At 36.8% G+C, this 18,780-nt stretch overlaps 1 protein-coding gene across 3 annotated transcripts; it reads left to right on the top strand.

The window, feature by feature from the left end:
* The first annotated feature begins 431 nt into the window (after nucleotides 1–431).
* nr2c1 (nuclear receptor subfamily 2, group C, member 1) lies at nucleotides 432–18,344 on the top strand. Of its 3 annotated transcripts, none has more exons than XM_052120836.1 (15): nucleotides 432–1,085; nucleotides 3,237–3,348; nucleotides 5,357–5,587; nucleotides 7,592–7,670; nucleotides 7,819–7,998; nucleotides 8,309–8,456; nucleotides 8,547–8,631; nucleotides 9,956–10,012; nucleotides 11,347–11,525; nucleotides 11,606–11,759; nucleotides 14,639–14,760; nucleotides 14,897–15,036; nucleotides 17,203–17,340; nucleotides 17,446–17,551; nucleotides 17,649–18,344. In XM_052120836.1, exons 2-15 carry the CDS (start codon nucleotides 3,295–3,297, stop codon nucleotides 17,821–17,823), a joined length of 1,848 nt encoding a protein of 615 aa, XP_051976796.1. In that variant the 5' UTR covers nucleotides 432–1,085; nucleotides 3,237–3,294; the 3' UTR covers nucleotides 17,824–18,344. The 3 variants fall into 3 exon arrangements, with proteins under 3 accessions (XP_051976796.1, XP_051976797.1, XP_051976798.1); XM_052120837.1 differs by having other exon boundaries at nucleotides 434–1,085; nucleotides 17,218–17,340; XM_052120838.1 differs by lacking the exon at nucleotides 9,956–10,012 and having other exon boundaries at nucleotides 435–1,085.
* Nucleotides 18,345–18,780: the final 436 nt, after the last annotated feature.

Genomic DNA, 18,780 nt, shown 5'->3' with positions numbered 1-18,780 from the left:
ATATTGTTCAGTGTGTGGTGTATTCTGTGTATCTGTAACTACATGACTGCAATGTTGACAGAACTGCACTAATAAAGTGATTTGATTTCCACAACAATTTTAACCAAGGTTAATCCATTCAATCATGAAGATGGTTTGTTAAAAATCACATTTTGAAGCACTATTTAAAATGTCTTTCAACAAAAACATTTTGATTGAAAACCCATGCAGTGCATACCCCTTGAAGGTCTACATCCTGTGAAAACAAGCTCCATGCTTGATAGCGATTTTCATAATCTGTTTTTTATTATTTTATTTCTCAGAATTCATAATAATAATAAAGTGGGAACTGTGATGGTTTGAGTGCATGTGCTGACAATGGGGTTATTAAGTGTGTTGCCATGGTGACGGCATTCGTCAGAGCTGCTCCTGAAAGCTTATAGCAACAAAGAATTAGGAGAAACAAAATACAGATATAATACAAAAGCAAATGCCTAATATATGACCGCACATTAATTAATTATGAAGACCCTCGCAAATTCTCGCACTTTTACACGCAAAACTGAACCATAGCCCTTTCCACTGACTGATGTTCCGCGTAAAAGAGCTGTCAATGAAAAACTCACTAGCCAATGAAATCTCATCCCAATTAGCCCGCCCAAACAAGAGATTTGTGCCAGAAATGTTAACGAAAATTCACTGAAACCTTTTGCAGCGCCTTTGTAAATCCCGATATGCAAACGCAAGCAGAGAATATCGTTAACAAAGGATGTTGTTTGTTTGTAGACTGAGTTCAAATTTTGCCTTTGATTTTTTTATTCATTCTTATTTTATAGTTTTATTCGTTTCTTGAAAAGTTACGTTAAAAAAAAAAATTAGCACAAATATAATCAAATTGGTCAAACAAGTAGTGAACAGTTAACAAGCCATAACTGCTTCATGAAAGCTGAATGCAGGCTGTATTATGGCTTGAGAATTCAAGTGCGCATGCGCAAATCTCCTCCGAGCAGGTCGCGAACTCTGACCTCCTATAGCTGCAGTGAGCAGTCAGATCACGATTATTTATTAAAACAAACTCATATCTGGATAATTACACACTTTACCGGGTAAGAGAATTACAATTTTTACCATATTAAACCCTATTATTTCTTCAGTCATCAATTTTGACGAATAATACTGGAAAACGTTAAAGCTATAGATAGCCGGCCTGCTAACACGAGTTAGCATAATAGCAACTAGCATAACCGAATAAATGCGATAAATCGATTATTAATAGCGTATATTTGCTATTAACCAGAACCAACGAGTTCTTGAGGATTATTTAAGAACTATAAATATACATAATAAAGCATTTCCTAAACACCAAATCAGTTTTACAGCGTTTTGATGTTAATGAGCAGGCTAACACTACTAAAACCATGCTAGTCTGACAAACACAACAACATGCAGATCACATTGAAGCACAAAGACGATTTATCACGCAGTTTCATAAGCTTTCGATTATATAGATTTGTGCAGATGTTTGATGCCCTGTGATGTCTCTTGTTGATGAAGCTGCTCTAGTGTAGTTCCGAGCGTGTGTGTGTGTATGGGGCTTTAACCCTTCAGTCGTGACCTTTAACCTACGGGAACAGATCTGACTTTATCTTCCCGGATCACACACACTCCTCATGAGTAACAGACCCCACAACTGTCATTCTCACCAAATCACAAGTACCCGCCATTATTATTATGCGATCTGAGTCATGTAATTCTCTAAAAACACGTCACCATGTGCTAATGGAGCTAACAGCTAATCGGATGGCTGGGATTTCTTCATATATACCCTTTGTAAATCTGGTTTGCACTGAAGCTAACACTGAGTACATGTAAACTTAAAGATCAGGTATACTGTTAGCTCATTGATATAAGCGCTGTGGCCTAATGTATGGAGGTGTGATTGAATACATCCATATAAATCATAAAATTGCTCTGGAAATAATTGAAATATACCCCATACTTTTGTGAATCTTATTTGCAGTAAGTTCTGTTAGTCATTAAATTAGTGTTTGCTATAGGGCATGCATCACTGTTACTGCTGATATTAGGGTTAGGGATTTAAATAAACCAACTACTAGTGATTGGCTGAAATGTTATCTCATCATTTACTCACCCTCTTGCAATCCTAGATGTGTGTGACTTTCTTTCCTCTGCAGAACACAAATGAGGTATTTTAGAAGAATGTTTTAGCTCTGTAGGTCCGTACAATACATGTAAATGGTGGCCAGAACTTAGATGCTCCCAAAATCACATAAAGGCAGCATAAAAGTAATCCATAAGACTCCTGTGGTTAAATCATTGTCTGAAGTTAACTGGGTGAAAAAAAAAGATACAAACGTAAGCCCTTTTTTACTATCCACAGTTTTCCTGAACAACCACTGGGTGGCGCCATGATGATTCTAATTGCCTCTTTTGTATTTCTGGTTGCAAGACGTCAAGTAAAAACTGCCAAAACAAGCAATCCAGAGAAGAACAATTTAAATGTTACTTGGTGTAAAAATGAATTTCAGGTTCAACTTGTGCCGTCGTTGGCTGACGCAACTCAGAATAATTAATGATGGCAACGTAACATACCTCTGACCCTCGCTTCATGTCATCTACACACTCGGGTGAGGCACTGTCTATTAAAAAATGGTCACATCGACAATTTTTAAATGTAATACTTTAAACATCAAATTACCCGCTAAGAATATATGCTGATGGAGTGAAAACACTGGAGACCAGAAATTGAAAACCTTTGTGTTCAGGAAAAAGATGGATAAAACGTGTTTTGGGTGATTCACATTCTTTGTACATATTGCCACTTGCTGAGCAGGGAGGAGAATGTATAGTAAAAAAATGGACTTAAATATTGATCTGTTTCTCACCCACACCTATTATATCACTTCTGAAGGCATGGATTAAACCACCTACAGAGCTGAGATATTCTTCTAAATATCTTTATTTGTGTTCTGCTGAAGAAAGTAAGTCATACACTTCTGGGATGGCATGAGTGTGAGTAAACGATGAGAGAATTTTCATTTTTTTTTTGTGAATTATTCCTTTAATGTGGCCAAAAGTGGGTTTGTTCACACATTTTTTTTATTTTTATTTTACATTTATTGTACTCTAATTCAATGAGCAATAACTGAGATCAACAAGATCGCTATATTGCAGCACAGTCTCATATTGAAAATGGTTGGTGAAGACTGTATTGTGAGTTGTGTGGTTTTTCTCAGGTTAGCGTGTGGCTGATGGGGTGTTGCGACTGAGCCACGGCTTTGACAGATCAGTATCATGGAGGGAGAACGTCCCAGAATACAGCTGGTGTCTACAGATGGAGGCCTACAGGTGACCTACAGCACACAATTCAGACCAGGGGTTTTAATCCTTTTTATGCCATGGACATCTTTCCTAAAATATATATTTTCAATATAAAGACCACATGTTGTTTGCAAAACAAAATAATTGGTCTTTATATTGTCATACGAAAGCCAGAAGGAATAATTACAATATTATGTGGAAATAATACTTTGTTGACTGTATCTCTTTCTCTGCCCAATGTTAAGGTTAGATGCATAGAACTGAAAATATATTTTTTTAGCTCAATCCAGATGTATTTGTATAGTGCTTTTTAAAAGAAATGTTATTCCAAATCAGCATAATAGATATTGCCTTGCAGCTCACTGTTAAAGGGATAGTTCACCCAAAAAGGCAAATTCTCCCATTATTTTCTCACCCTCATGCCATCCCAGATGTTTATGACTGACTTTCTTCCGCAGAACACAAAGATGTTTAGAAGAATATCTTGGCTTTGTAGGTCATACAATGCAAGTGAATGGTGATCAAAAATGTGAAAGAATTAAAAAGCAAATAAAGGCAGCATAAATGTATCCATATGACTCTATTGTTTTATCCATGTCTTCTGAAGTGATCCGATCAGTTTTGTGTGAGAACAGACCAAAATGTAACTATATTTTCACTATAAATCTTGACATCAGCAGTCTCCTTGACAATCATAATTTCAGGCTTGATTACACTTCCTTGCGCCATCTACTGATCGTACCTAGAGACTGCAATGGCAAGATGTTCAGTGAAATTTGTGAAACGTTATATTTTGGTCTGGTCTCAACCAAAATCTATTAATTTTAAGCTACCTTTTATTTGCTTTTTAATGCTTTCAAAGTTTTGGTCACCATTCACTTGCATTGTATGGACCTACAGAGCTGAAACATTTTCAAAAAATCTTAATTTGTGTTTTGATGAAGAAAGTCATACACATCTGGGATGGCATGAGGGTGAAATAATAATGAGAAAACTTTCATTATTGAGTGAACTATCCCTTTAAGAAAATAAAGTTGACAATGGTGAAAAGAAGCTACCTGTTAATATTATAAAATAATCTAACATGATTAATCTCATGATTTTCAACCAGTCTTTAAAAATCAGACTTAATTTTGGTAAATGGGTCAATTAGATTTGTTTGTTTTTTGTCCCTTTTTTTCTTCTCTGTTTTATTAAGATATTTAAAAATACATTAAAAGGCAGTGCACATAAAATGATTACTTGAATACATCTTTACTATGATACTTTTAATTTCCAAGTTCAAAATAATTTCAATTTCTTTTCTTTTTAAGGGTTTAAAGTGAAAGTGCTGTAATTGTTTGGACACATAATAGTCACAATAAAAGCTGAAATACTTGAAAGAAAACGTTAGCATGAATAGTTTGGTATAATCTTTTTTCATTATATTCTTAATGAAAATAAGCAGTGAAAATCTTTTTATATTAAAAAAAGAGAAGAACCCCTATAGACCCTGAAGAACGTTTTATTTTATTTTAAAATTATCAAATATTTTGACATTTTTGTGGAAATGTGCCTTTTGTTGTGGTCAAATGGATTGATGTAATGATATATATATATAAATATAATGTTCACTACACGTCAAGAGTTTTGAAACACTAATTCATTCTTTATTATTATAATTGTTTTTTTTTCACATTTTAGAATAATAGTAAAGTCATCACAACTTTGGAATAACATAAATGGAACTATGGGAATTATATTGAGACTAAACAAAATCCAAAATAAATCAAAACTGTGTTATATTTTAGCATCTTCAAAGTAGTAATAATTACAGTCATTATTAATGTAACATTTTATACATTTAAAAAAAATATATATGTATTTTTTTACTTTTCTCTATGAAATTTTATGTGGACCCCCTTGTGTCCTCTTGAGTGTCTCTTGATCCCAGTTTGGAAACCCCTGATTCCCAGATACTCTCAGAGCATTATTAATTTAGATGTCTTTGTGTTTCATTCAGACATGATCGTTTCTGTTTTAATGTGTTTATCAGATTGTGACCGACCAGCAGTTGGCACAGAAAGTGCAGATCGTCACGGCGATTGACCAGGCTGGAACCGGCAAACAACAATTTATATTGGCTAACCTGGATTATCCCAACCAGGAGAAACTGTTCATCAAACAGGATAACTCACCTGCCAAGGTCATCTTGACCTCTGCGGACGGGTCAGCTGTCAATCAACTGCTTTTTGCATCACCTGAACTGACAGGACAACAGATCCAGGTAATCAGGTACCACAGCTCCATGTTTATTTAAGTGAAATCAGAAACCGCATAATTAAATGTGTCATCATACATGTCTAATAACAGTACGTAATGCATGTTCCAATGTGCATGTTGTTTTGGAAATATACACTCATTTAAAATTGGATGACTGCAACACGCTCCAAAAATTTGGGACAGTTGAGTGTTTACCACGGTGTAACATCACAATTTAATCTAATAACCCGTATTAAGCATTTGGGCACTGAGGACACAAGTTTGTTAAGTTTAGCAAACAGAATGTTCCCCCATTCATCCATTATGCAGGTCTTCGGGGCCTTCGTTGCTGTATTTTGCACTTCATAATGTGCCACACACAGGTCAGGACTGCAGGCAGGCCAGCCTAGTACCCACACTCACCGGGTAGTATGTGTTTTGGTGTTGTCCTGCTGGAAAATGCAGGAATGTCTCTGGAAAAGAGGGCATCTATAGATTAAACTTTATTGTCATTGTGCAGAGTACAGGTACAGAGCCATTGATGCAGTTGTTTCCCATATCCCAACTAAGCTGGGGTCAGAGCGCAGGGTCAGCCTTCATGGAGCAGATAGGGTCAAGAGCCTTGCTCAAGGGCACAACAGTGGTATCTTGATGGTGCTGGGGCTTGAACCCCCAACTTTTCGGTCAGTAACCCAGAGCCTTAACCACTGAGCCACCACTGCCCCTATGGCAGCATATGTTGCTCCAAAATTTTTACATCTCTTTCTGCTTTAATGGTGCCCTCACAGATGTGCAAGCTACCCATGCCATGGGCGCTGACACCCCCCCCATACCATTGCATTCTCTGGCTTTTGGACCTGATGCTGATAACAGCTTGGATGGTTTTTTCCTCGTTGTCCCAGAGAACACAGTGTATCTAACAATGGCTAACAATTTTTCCAAAAACCATTTTAAATGTGGACTTGGCAGACCACAAAACAATTCCACTGTTCTACTTTCCATCTCAGATGAGACCGAGCTCAGAGAAGTCAGTCTCTGAGCCCATGACATGAAATCCATTACAGACCAATGACGGTTTTTAGGATAGTGACATCTCAGGCATCGGAGATTTCAGAAGTGGTTTTTGGCCTTGCTTTTTAAGCACAGAGCGGAATTGACCGGATTCCTTGAAACTTTTAACTATATTGTGCGCTGTAGAGAGTGAAATGCCCAAAATCCTTCCAGTTGTTCTCAAAGCGCTTGATTATTTGCTGACACATCTGTTTGCAAATTGGCGAGCCTCGACCCATCTTTAAATCTTTATTTGTGGGGATTTTCTTCCCGATTTGGAATGCCCAATGCGCTCTAGGTCCTTGTGGTGGAGTAGGACGAATCTCAGTTGCCTCCACGTCTGAGACAGTCAGTCTACGCATTTTATAACGTGGCTTGTTGAGCGTGTTACCACGGAGACCTAACGCTTGTGGAGGCTCACGCTGTTCTCCGCAGCATCCACGCACAACTCGCCACGTGCCCCACTGAGAGCGAGAACCACATTAAAGCGACTACGCTTTGGATTGCTTTTGGTTGCTTTGGAAGCCTGACTGGAGTCACTCAGCACGTCCTGGATTTGAACTTGCGACTCCAGGTGTGGTATTCAATGTCTTTACTTGCTGAGCTTACCCTGGCCCCCCACCCATCCATGATCTTAAAGAACAAGGAACATGATTGTTTCACCTGTTTTACATCTCCTGTTTCACATCACTTTGTTATTTCAACACTTCAGATTGTTATTAGTCCTAAATTGTCAGTCCCAACCATTTTTGGAGCATGTTGCAATCATCTGAATTGAAATGTGTATATTTTCAGTTAATTCAATTCAATTCAATTACATACACATAAATATCAAATAATGTATTATTGTTGTGCTTTCAATACAGCACAGGGGGAATGGAATTTACAAAGCACTCCTTTGTGTTTTTATTAGCGTTTTCCATACCGTCCCACCTTTTTTGCAATTGGGTTTGTATAACATCTTTTTTTATTCTAACAGTTTGTGACTGAGGGCTTAGAGCAGGGCACTCCAAAGCTGGCAGTGGAATATTGTGTAGTTTGTGGAGACAAAGCCTCGGGTAAAAAACAATACCTTTTTTTTTAATTTTTTTTGTTTTAAACAATCCAACATCTCAAACTGGTTCTAAATTGAGCTTTGCCAAGAATTTGATTGTTTCAGCAAGATAAACGCAGGCTTTGTGTGTGTGTGTGTGTGTGTGTGTTCAGGTCGTCACTATGGAGCGGTGAGCTGTGAGGGCTGTAAGGGTTTCTTCAAGCGCAGCATCAGGAAGAATCTGGTGTACACGTGTCGCGGGTCTGGAGAATGTGTCATCAACAAACACCATCGCAACCGCTGTCAATACTGCAGACTGCAGCGCTGCATGGCTCTCGGCATGAAGCAAGACTGTGAGTCCCTTACAAAAACCAGAAACCCTCACATATCTACACAAATCACATGCTTCCAGACTTGAAAAAAGACAGAGACTGTAGAAACCTAGTGCTGTTTTGTAACCAACAGCATTGTTGGGCATTATAGACATGTTCTTGTCCAAAAATGTTGAATAGGTAGGCAGCTCTCTAGCTTTTGAGACACAGCATATTTAAACTGTACATTTGTTATTCTGCTAGCAAATAATGGAATTTGTTTTTGACTTGATGTTTGAATTTTATTGTGTTTTCTCTATGTAAATGAGCAGTATTGAAATTCTCCCTACAGCTGTGCAGTGTGAGAGGAAGCCAGTGGAAGTGTTGAGGGAGAAGCCAGCCAACTGCGCACCCTCTATCGAGAAGATTTACATCCGTAAAAACCTCTGCAGCCCTCTCACAGCCATGCCAACGTTTGTTAGTGATAAAGAGACCACCAGGTTGGTGCATGCACGTGTATATGAGTTTAAAAATGAGATCAGAAATTCAAGTTTGCCATCGTTTCAAACTCTCACTGTGTCTGGGTGCAGATCCAACAGTTTACTGGACTCCAACATGCTCTTGAACAATTCACAACAGCACAACACAATTTTAATTCCTCCTTCACCAGATCAGGTAAAAACACTTGTATAAATACATCAACAAGTAATAATGCATGCCAAAAACTCAGTCATATCCTTAAATGTGAATAATATTATGTAATGAGACCATTATAGTCCATTTACCATCTAGTCCCCATTATTGAAATGTTACCGGGCAATTTTTTTTTTTTTTGGTTTTACTGTTTTGCATGAGGAAAGCAAGCCTATTTAGGACCTATACTAATTTTTTTTTTATATTATAACATTATTTTCATAAGTGACGTGCAAGAGTACACGATTAATCGAGTAATTGATCAGCTTTAAATATCCGGCTAGTAAAGACACCACACGAATATTGCAATTTGATTTTCCTTTGTGCCTTTGCATGCTGTGGGCAACATTGAAACAGCTTCTCTCACCTAAATCTTGCCGTTACAATTAATGCAATGCTTGGGGCTGTGGGTGCATGTCACTGTTAAAGGAATAGTTCACCCCAAAATTTTAGTTTTTAGTTTTTAATTGATTGTATTGCTTCAGATGATTGAAATGTATGTTTCTATGTGTGAGTGCAAATGTTGTTGTTTGTTTTGTCATATTTAAATCTAGATGATGTTGTTTATGCATGTTGTCTGTTTTTAAATGGTTGAAAGTTGAACTCAAATTCTAAGGGCGTTTTCAGACCTGTAGCTCCTTTAATTTGTTCTAAAATGGGCTAAAATATATATCAAATGTATAAAATAAAAATATATATAAAGTTATATACATTCACCTAAAGGATTATTAGGAACACCATACTAATACTGTGTTTGACCCCCTTTCACCTTCAGAACTGCCTTAATTCTACGTGGCATTGATTCAACAAGGTGCTGAAAGCATTCTTTAGAAATGTTGGCCCATATTGATAGGATAGCATCTTGCAGTTGATGGAGATTTGTGGGATGCACATCCAGGGCACGAAGCTCCCGTTCCACCACATCCCAAAGATGCTCTATTGGGTTGAGATCTGGTGACTGTGGGGGCCATTTTAGTACAGTGAACTCATTGTCATGTTCAAGAAACCAATTTGAAATGATTCGAGCTTTGTGACATGGTGCATTGTCCTGCTGGAAGTAGCCATCAGAGGATGGGTACATGGTGGCCATAAAGGGATGGACATGGTCAGAAACAATGCTCAGGTAGGCCGTGGCATTTAAACGATGCCCAATTGGCACTAAGGGGCCTAAAGTGTGCCAAGAAAACATCCCCCACACCATTACACCACCACCACCAGCCTGCACAGTGGTAACAAGGCATGATGGATCCATGTTCTCATTCTGTTTACGCCAAATTCTGACTCTACCATCTGAATGTCTCAACAGAAATCAAGACTCATCAGACCAGGCAACATTTTTCCAGTCTTCAACTGTCCAATGATGGTGAGCTCTTGCAAATTGTAGCCTCTTTTTCCTATTTGTAGTGGAGATGAGTGGTACCTGGTGGGGTCTTCTGCTGTTGTAGCCCATCCTCCTCAAGGTTGTGCGTGTTGTGGCTTCACAAATGCTTTGCTGCATACCTCGGTTGTAACGAGTGGTTATTTCAGGCAAAGTTGCTCTTCTATCAGCTTGAATCAGTCGGCCCATTCTCCTCTGACCTCTAGCATCAACAAGGCATTTTCGCCCACAGGACTGCCGCATACTGGATGTTTTTCCCTTTTCACACCATTCTTTGTAAACTCTAGAAATGGTTGTGCGTGAAAATCCCAGTAACTGAGCAGATTGTGAAATACTCAGACCGGCCCGTCTGGCACCAACAAACATGCCACGCTCAAAATTGCTTAAATCACCTTTCTTTCCCATTCTGACATTCAGTTTGGAGTTCAGGAGATTGTCTTGACCAGGACCACACCCCTAAATGCATTGAAGCAACTGCCATGTGATTGGTTGATTAGATAATTGCATTAATGAGAAACTGAACAGGTGTTCCTAATAATCCTTTAGGTGAGTGTACGTGTGTCAAACTGATACAAAGTCACGGTTATGCAAAACATCACCACACGGTACAGTGCACGCGTTCTAGTTAGAGGTTGCGCGACAAATAAACATCTTCCGTCACTTGGATGATATGAGTTGTCAAATTTATGGCAAGGGAAAAGTTATTTTTATACAACTTCGGTTGTTGCTTTTGCATTATTTGCATGACAAGTGCCTGACCTCACAGTCAATGTACTAAAATGACCTCAGGAATTATAAAACAAAGAATATTTTAAACTTGCAATTATATCTAATAATCGCCAAAAGGCTATATCCATGTTTTGATGATGAATTACAGTGACGCCCTGATCTATAGATGTCTCTAAAGATCTATCGGGTATGTTCATGGTTTATATAGCAATGTTGTTTGGTCCGTTGGGTCGAATTGCATTCTCAACACAAGCGAACCACTCAGGAGGTCTCAGACCGATTGTTTTGGTGCAGATCTCAGTGTAATTACCGTGTTCATATATGCCTAAAGGAACCAAACCAAGGGAGAAATCAAATGCTCCACACGAGCCAGGTGTGAAAACGCCCTAACTTTCAAGTAGTTGATTAGTCGTTTTTTTTATTTGTTAGAGTACTCCGCTACAAAATTACTCAATTCCCATCCTTAATTTTCATTTCAATTAAACACTTTTTCGTGTGAAATGTGATGTGGACATGATAACGCTATTTGTTTTTAGTATGTAGTGACATGTTCTTCAAACAATTTCACATTTTCCCGATGTTCACATCAGAATGATTCCAATCAGGGAGATCTGGGCACTCTGGCAAACGTGGTCTCGTCTCTAGGACACATCAACAAGAGCCGTGAGATGATGGACAGCAGTACAGACCTATCGGAGATAGAGACCATGAGTAACGATGACAGTGGTATGACAGATTCACAGCGGGATGAGCAGAATGAAGTCACACGGTACAGAAAGAAACTGTTCTGATATTAAGCCCGGACGATGTGTGGTAGACATCTGTGTTTACGTGCTTGTGTTCGTTTAGGGCCTTTGGCACACTCACAAAGGTGCTCCAGCCAGAGGAGGGTTGTGGGGAAGAGATGGCAGAGGGCGATGTTGCTGTAAGGGTTGATGAACACAGCGCCGCCCTGCTGGAACTAGAAGGCCCCCTGCTCTCTGACATGCATGTCCCTTTTAAGGTCAGATATCACTGTAGATTTACACACTGCAGCTATTCTTCAAACTCTTATTCTTCTACAGTTCAAAGGCCCATTCATACCAAGAGCGAAGCAAGATGTAAGGTTCAATCCATCCAACACAGATTTCCCTTGTTTAATGCTAAATCAAACCTATCACTAAAATGTAAATGGATGTTGTTGTTATCTAAATGCTAAAATGAAAGTAAAAGTTGTAATATTCAAATAATTCATAATTAAATTAGAGTAAAATAGAAGTAGAGGTCTGCTGTTGTTATAACCTTGTGAGACCCCGTGTCCACATCCGTGGGCATTGTACTTTGGTTTGCTATACACAATGCACAATTTAAATACATTTTAACAGTCTGAATACCTATCACAACTCTCTGTGGGTCATTTCGCTTATTTTTTATATAAAGTTTAGTTATATTTAGATTTGTTATCACCGTACAATATGATTCTATTCATGAGCATTAGTCAATACATTCCTATATATTTACTGTGCATTTTCACATTGACAATAAATGTATTCCAAAAACTGGAAAATGTTGTTTTCAGAGGCTTTTTATGGGGTTAGGATGAAAATAAGGTGCATTTCAAACTGTTCTGAAACCAGTGCACACAGTCAGCACACTGGAGGTTAAGTCATCAACTAAATAGGGAGCAAGGGAGCATCCTATAGCTTTCCTGTGCTGTCATTTACTCCTAAATTCCGACCAAAAGTTCAGTTTCAGACTGCAGATGATGTTGTGAACACTCTGCTTGTTTAGCAGACATGGGAATATGATTATCAGTACATCGATTCAGAATTTATAATGCTTAATGTTTATTTTAACATGGTTGGCAGTGATTGGATGATGCTGGCCAATACTTTCAGCTGTAATATCTGTAACGTCTCAAAAACATGAATAACCAACACTCCTGGAAACATAATAAACAGTTTGATAAAACAAATCTGACTTTCTATAGCTTAGTATTACTTATAATTTCACAAGTTAGTCCTGCTGTCCACATATGTGGACATACATTTTTAGGTAAACTATTTGCTCTAGATTTGTTGTGTTGTTGTTGCATGTTTATTAGTTGCCATTGGTTACAAATCAAAAAGGGGAATTGAAAAGGCATACATGAGTCACGCTCTGGTCTCAGAAGGATAATAGCACACATGTTATAATAAGATGGTGCTAGGTAGACATGACTCTACCCAAAATACTTTGTTTTTTAATATCAACAGTAGTTACAGACCACTGCAGTGGCCAGGCTGATTAATCAGAGATTTAGGATTAAAGAGGGAATTTTAGCAGTAACATTTTATTAAAAGGGCAGTGAAATATGCTTATATGACTGTATTATGTTCAAACCCGTATGGGAATTTGTGCCTCTTTTGAACAAGATACTGAAGCAGTCACGTGTTTTTCAGAAGAATGAAGATTCGAATGTCACAGATCACATTTGTTTTTTCTACACAAAACGATTTAAAGCTTCAATACAGTGTGCATCAATGTCAAATAAATCTCAAGAATACAGCCTTTGTTATGTCGAGATCTTGTTGATCATGAGAAAACAAGAGGGTTTTAGGTGTTTTTAGCCAGGGACTAAAAACAAAATGGTTTTCAATTTGGTTCTTTCTGACCAGAAACAGTATTAGAACGGAATTAAAGAACGGTAAATAACTTTCTTTTTCAAATGCCAGTACTCTATGCTAAGGGTGGATGATATACCAGGTGCAATGTTGACAGATCTCACAAGAGAAACAAGGCACCTGTTTTGGGAAAAAAACAAGCTCAAAATAAGGGACTTGCCTCACTTAGCGAAAATAATCGATTCAGTTTGTTCCCATGTGGGGGAATTTTCAAGACAGAAATTCTCCCCAATTTGGAATGCCCAAAGCGTTCTTAAATCCTCGTGGTGGCGTAGTGACTTGCCTCAATCCGGGTGGTGGAGGACAAATCTCAGTTGCCTCCACATCTTAGACCGTCAATCCACGCATCTTATCATGTGGCTTGTTGAGCGTGTTACCGCAGAGACCTAGCGGATGTGGAGGCTTCACACATTCCACCGCAGCATCCACGCACAACTCAAGTTACCCCATGTGACTGTACCCTCCCTAGCAACCGGGCCAATTTGGTTGCTTAGGAGACCTGGCTGGAGTCACTCAGCACACCCTGGATTCGAACTCACAGACTCCAGGGGTGGTAGCCAGCGTCTTTACTCGCGAAGCTAAACAGGCCAGCCCCCTGATTTTAATTTTGTTTAGCGGTCAATCAAAGTGCGTGCTTATTTTCTACCTTAAAGAGAGAAGCCTAATTTTCCCGGCCATCAGACAGTGGTGTAATTCAGAAATGTTTTGTCTTTTGGTTTCATGAAAAAATTATCGGAACAAAATTTACTGTTATTAACCATTTACCAGCACTTAAAAATAACGTTTTCACTACAGAACAATTGAATGGGATTTCGTTCCCATTTTCAGTTACGTTCTGCAAAATTTTTGTACGACTGGTTTTGGTTTTCTGTCTTAAATTGGTTTTAATCCCTGCTTTTAGCACTGTGGTCTTCTAAAAAGTAATGTCTTGTTAAAACATTTTTCACACTCTTTTTGTCTACTAAAAATGTCCATCAGTGTATGTACATGCATCACAGGATATATTGAAAGTCTGGGTCTGGAACAAGGCTATAACGGTTAAATCTGTACATAAAAGGCATTTGCAAAGTACCAAAAATAAATGATAAAAAAATCCAATTCAGTTTTAATGAAACAAAATAAACAAAAGTTTAAATATGTTCATTTGAATAAAAATCAACCCCTGGGACATGAAATTGCCTGAAATTAAAGAAATGCCCATGTATGAAATAATATATATGTGTGTTCACATTATGTGTAGTTGATGATGCCGTTGCCTATGCCAGACTTCCTGAATCTGAACTACATCTGTGAATCAGCATCTCGTCTGCTGTTCCTCTCCATGCACTGGGCACGCTCCATCCCCGCTTTCCAGGCCCTCGGGTGAGCGTGTTTGTTTTCTCATCCGTCTCCTCCTCCTATTCTACATTAATATATGATGTGTTATTTCTCCAGTTAAGATGACTTACGGTGGTATCCTCATTTGGCACGTGTTTTCTTTCTTTTGTTTGGTGTTTAGCTCAGAGAACAGCATCACGCTGATGAAGGCCTGCTGGAATGAGCTGTTTGCTTTGGGTCTGGCTCAGTGTTCGCACATTATGAATGTAGAGACGATCCTCACAGCCATAATAAACCATTTACAGACCAGCCTGGAGGAAGGTATGTGGACGGGAGCCTCTCATGAGTACCCCTGAGACATTATGGGTCTGAACTGCAGTCCAATTGCATCATCAGCTGTTTACCACTGTAACTAGGCAACATCTTAAGAATACATCTTAAGTTGTTTTGTGGTTACTAGTGGTTTTACCTTCAAAACTTTACATGCTCAATCGACACTTGTGTTTGTCTCCCGTGGATACATTGAATGTGCAATGATGAAATGATTAGCGTTTGTTTGCCGTGAGCCTGCGGATGCGTTGCAAGAGATGTGAAGAATGTGAGCTGCTTTCTGAAGGTGATTTATTTGGACACAAGCAGGAGTGAGAAATGCATTAAACTAGAATAATTGTGAGCAGGAGCCTGAAAAGATGCAAATTTTACATCATCACAAGCCGTTCACTTCCGTGATTTGGTACGATTGCATTCATATTAGCAGCGAACTGCACCAGAGTTCACATGAACTGTACCCCAGACCACCTTTTCAAGTGGACTCTGGTGCAGTTCCTGGGTGCGCACCCGAGTTCAGAAAACTGTGTTCACATTATCCAAATGAACTGAACTTTGACGCCATTCAACCCCGGGTGCGACCCAAAAGTGCTAGTGTGAAAGCACCCTAAATCACAAACCCATATTAATTGATGTTCATGAATTGATGAAGCTTATTTATTTATATATTTTTTATAAAAAATGGACAAGATGGATAAATAAAATAGGGTTTATGGTATAAAGTTTATACTTAAGAATTTTATAAAGTTTGTAATTTAAAAAGTTATAGTATTTTAATTAATATTCTTTCATTTTTAATACATTTGTATTTATAGTATATAGTTTTATTTGACAGTTTGTTTTTAAAATTGTAATGAATAGTATAAAATTCTTTCTAATTGTAATTAATTTGTTTTTAAATAAATTTGTATTTACAGTACTTTTTAATTTTATAATTTATAATTTTTAATAAAATGAATAGTTTATATTATTTTCAATTATTGTATTTATAGCCTATTTAAGTTTATACCTTATTTTATAAAGTTTATCATTTAAAAAAATATATATTTGTAAATATTATTCATTTGTATGTATTGTATACAGTTTAAACTTAATTTAAAAAACTGTTTCATTGTAAATCTTTAAATATTAATTGTATAAAGATGGTATTTTAATTATTTGTTCTTTAAAAAAACGTATTTATAACCTTTAGTTTATAATTTGTTATAAACAAAAGTTTAAACTTTTAGTAAAAACAAATTACTTTGAATTGTTGTATTTATAGTATAACATTTATACTTTATAATTTTATAAAGTTTATCATTTTCAGTTTTTGGAAATTATTAGTTTAAAGAGTATTTTTTTTATTATTATTTGTTTTTTTTAATACATTTGTTTGTATTATTTAAAGTAATAGTATAATATATTAATTGAATTCATATATGTTTAAAAAAAAACATATAAAAAACATAAAATTTATATTAAAAAATTATCATAAAGTTAATCATTTTAATAAATTATTCTATTTATAGTATTAAGTTTATACCTTATTTTATCAAAAAATATCAATTAATATGATTTTATTAACCGTTATTAATATACGTATTGTATACAGTTTATACTATAATTTCAAATAGTTTATAATTTGAAATATTTAAAGATTCATAGTATAAAGAGTATTTTATTATTATTTGTTTAAAAAAACTAAATTATGCATTTTAGTTTATAATTTTTTATAAACTAAAATGTATACTTTAGAATTTTATAAAGTTTATCATTAAAAAAAAAACATAGTATAAAGATTAGTATTTTAAATTGTTTTTTTATATACATTTGCATGTATAGTAAGTACACTGTTAATACTTAAAAAAAAAAATTATAGTATAACCTTTATAAAATTATAATGAAAAATGATAAGTATTATTTTTAATACATTTGTTTCATTGCAATGTACTGTTCTTGCATCGTATGAAGTCTAAAGGACCTTTTTTTATTTTATTCTGTAGTTTTGAATCACTTCTCTGTAAAAAAAATATTTGTTAAATATTATCAACCAAAATGTTGAGAATATGGTGATATAAATGTCTGCTTATATTGCCCACCCATTACATCATAATAACAATAGAACTATTCACTTTTTTGTAAATGACTTAACTGTCTAATGTGAGATGTATTTAATAGAAAAACTGTCTCCAGAGCGGGTGAAGCAGGTGATGGAGCACATCTGGCGTATGCAGGAGTTTTGTAACAGTATGAGCCGCATGAGTCCTGACGCTTATGAGTACGCTTACCTCAAAGCTGTGGTTCTCTTCAGCCCAGGTAAGAAAAAAAAACTGGTGTGTGTTTATTTTGAGAATATATATTAAAGAAAAGAAGGTGGTGAGAAAAGTAAATGATGGAATGATGTGTGTGTTTTGGTCATAGATCACTCTGGAGTGGACAGCACCCTTCATATAGAGCATTTTCAGGAGAAAGCTCACATGGAACTTCAGGACTACGTAAGCAAAGTTTATCCAGAGGACACGTATCGGTGAGTGTGCGGTTTGCAATTTGAATCACTAGATTTCAATCTAATATATTATTGGCACATCCTTCCACCAAAGTGATTTTCTTACACTGTCTCTCAGTTTGTCAAAGCTGTTAGTTCGTCTACCTGCCCTGCGGCTCATGAGCGCGGCACTAACCGAAGAGCTCTTTTTCGCCGGCCTCATTGGGAATGTCCAGATCGACAGCATCATTCCCTACATCCTCAAAATGGAGTCCACCGACTACAACAGCCAACCAATCAGCACCACAGAGTGACTGAAGCTATGCCCACAGCCTCACCAGTCAGCATCCTTATATCATTGCCTCAGAAATGGGACCATTATGTCCCTTTACTCAGAACCCTTTGGGCGCAAAAAAAGTAAAAAGAAAAACGTCTGTATGATATAATCATATGAACCATTTTGAATGAAGACAGTTTTGTTATGACTTTGCATTTTCATTTGGTCAGTGTGTGGATTGTGTCTGTGGGTTTACGTATTATGGATAAAGTGGAAATCCAATTGCGGTTAGATGGTTTTGTCTTTTATTGTATTGGTGTTCTTATGCTTAGAAAAGTGTTTACAAAGACACATGAAAAAACTTCTTCCTTAGAACCCCCCTCCAAAAGCACTGACTTTCTCTGTATGCACTGTATATGAATTGTGTAAATAGGAATAATAAATGTCAAATCGGGAAAATGTCATTTGGTATTTGTTTGCATGGAGTCGGATGCATTTTTATGATCGAATAAAGTGTGAAAAACAGGGTTCTTACAGTCACGGACAATCTAAATTAATAAAGTCTTAAAGAAAAAAAAGCATGGACATTTCTTAATTGAATATAGTTTTTCTAGTTATGCTCCGCTCTTAAAGTCAAAATTGTCTTTCAGATATAGGCATCGGTTAACTCGATGTGCAAGCACATGACCTGAAATTGTTTTTTGTTTTTTTAAGGGTGATCTGTGCTAAAGAAGATCAACTTATGATACTGTTGTCAGATTGAACTGTTCATTTGAAATATGTTGTTTGATCATAATGTTGCCCATCCGTTTGGGAGTTTTAAGTAATAGTTCACCCAACAATGACAATTCTCATCATTTTCTCACCCTCATGTCATCCCAGATGTGTATGACTTTTCTTCTGAAGAACACAAATGAAGATTTTTAGAAGAATATTTCAGCTCTGTAGGTCCTCAATGCAAGTGAATGGTGACCAGAACTTTGTAGCTCAAAAA

This window comes from Xyrauchen texanus, chromosome 47 (genome assembly GCF_025860055.1).
Source record: "Xyrauchen texanus isolate HMW12.3.18 chromosome 47, RBS_HiC_50CHRs, whole genome shotgun sequence".
Classification (NCBI taxonomy): Eukaryota; Metazoa; Chordata; class Actinopteri; order Cypriniformes; family Catostomidae; genus Xyrauchen; species Xyrauchen texanus.
The sequence above is the reverse complement of the archived record's forward strand: the minus strand, read 5'-3'. Positions and strand labels throughout refer to the sequence as shown.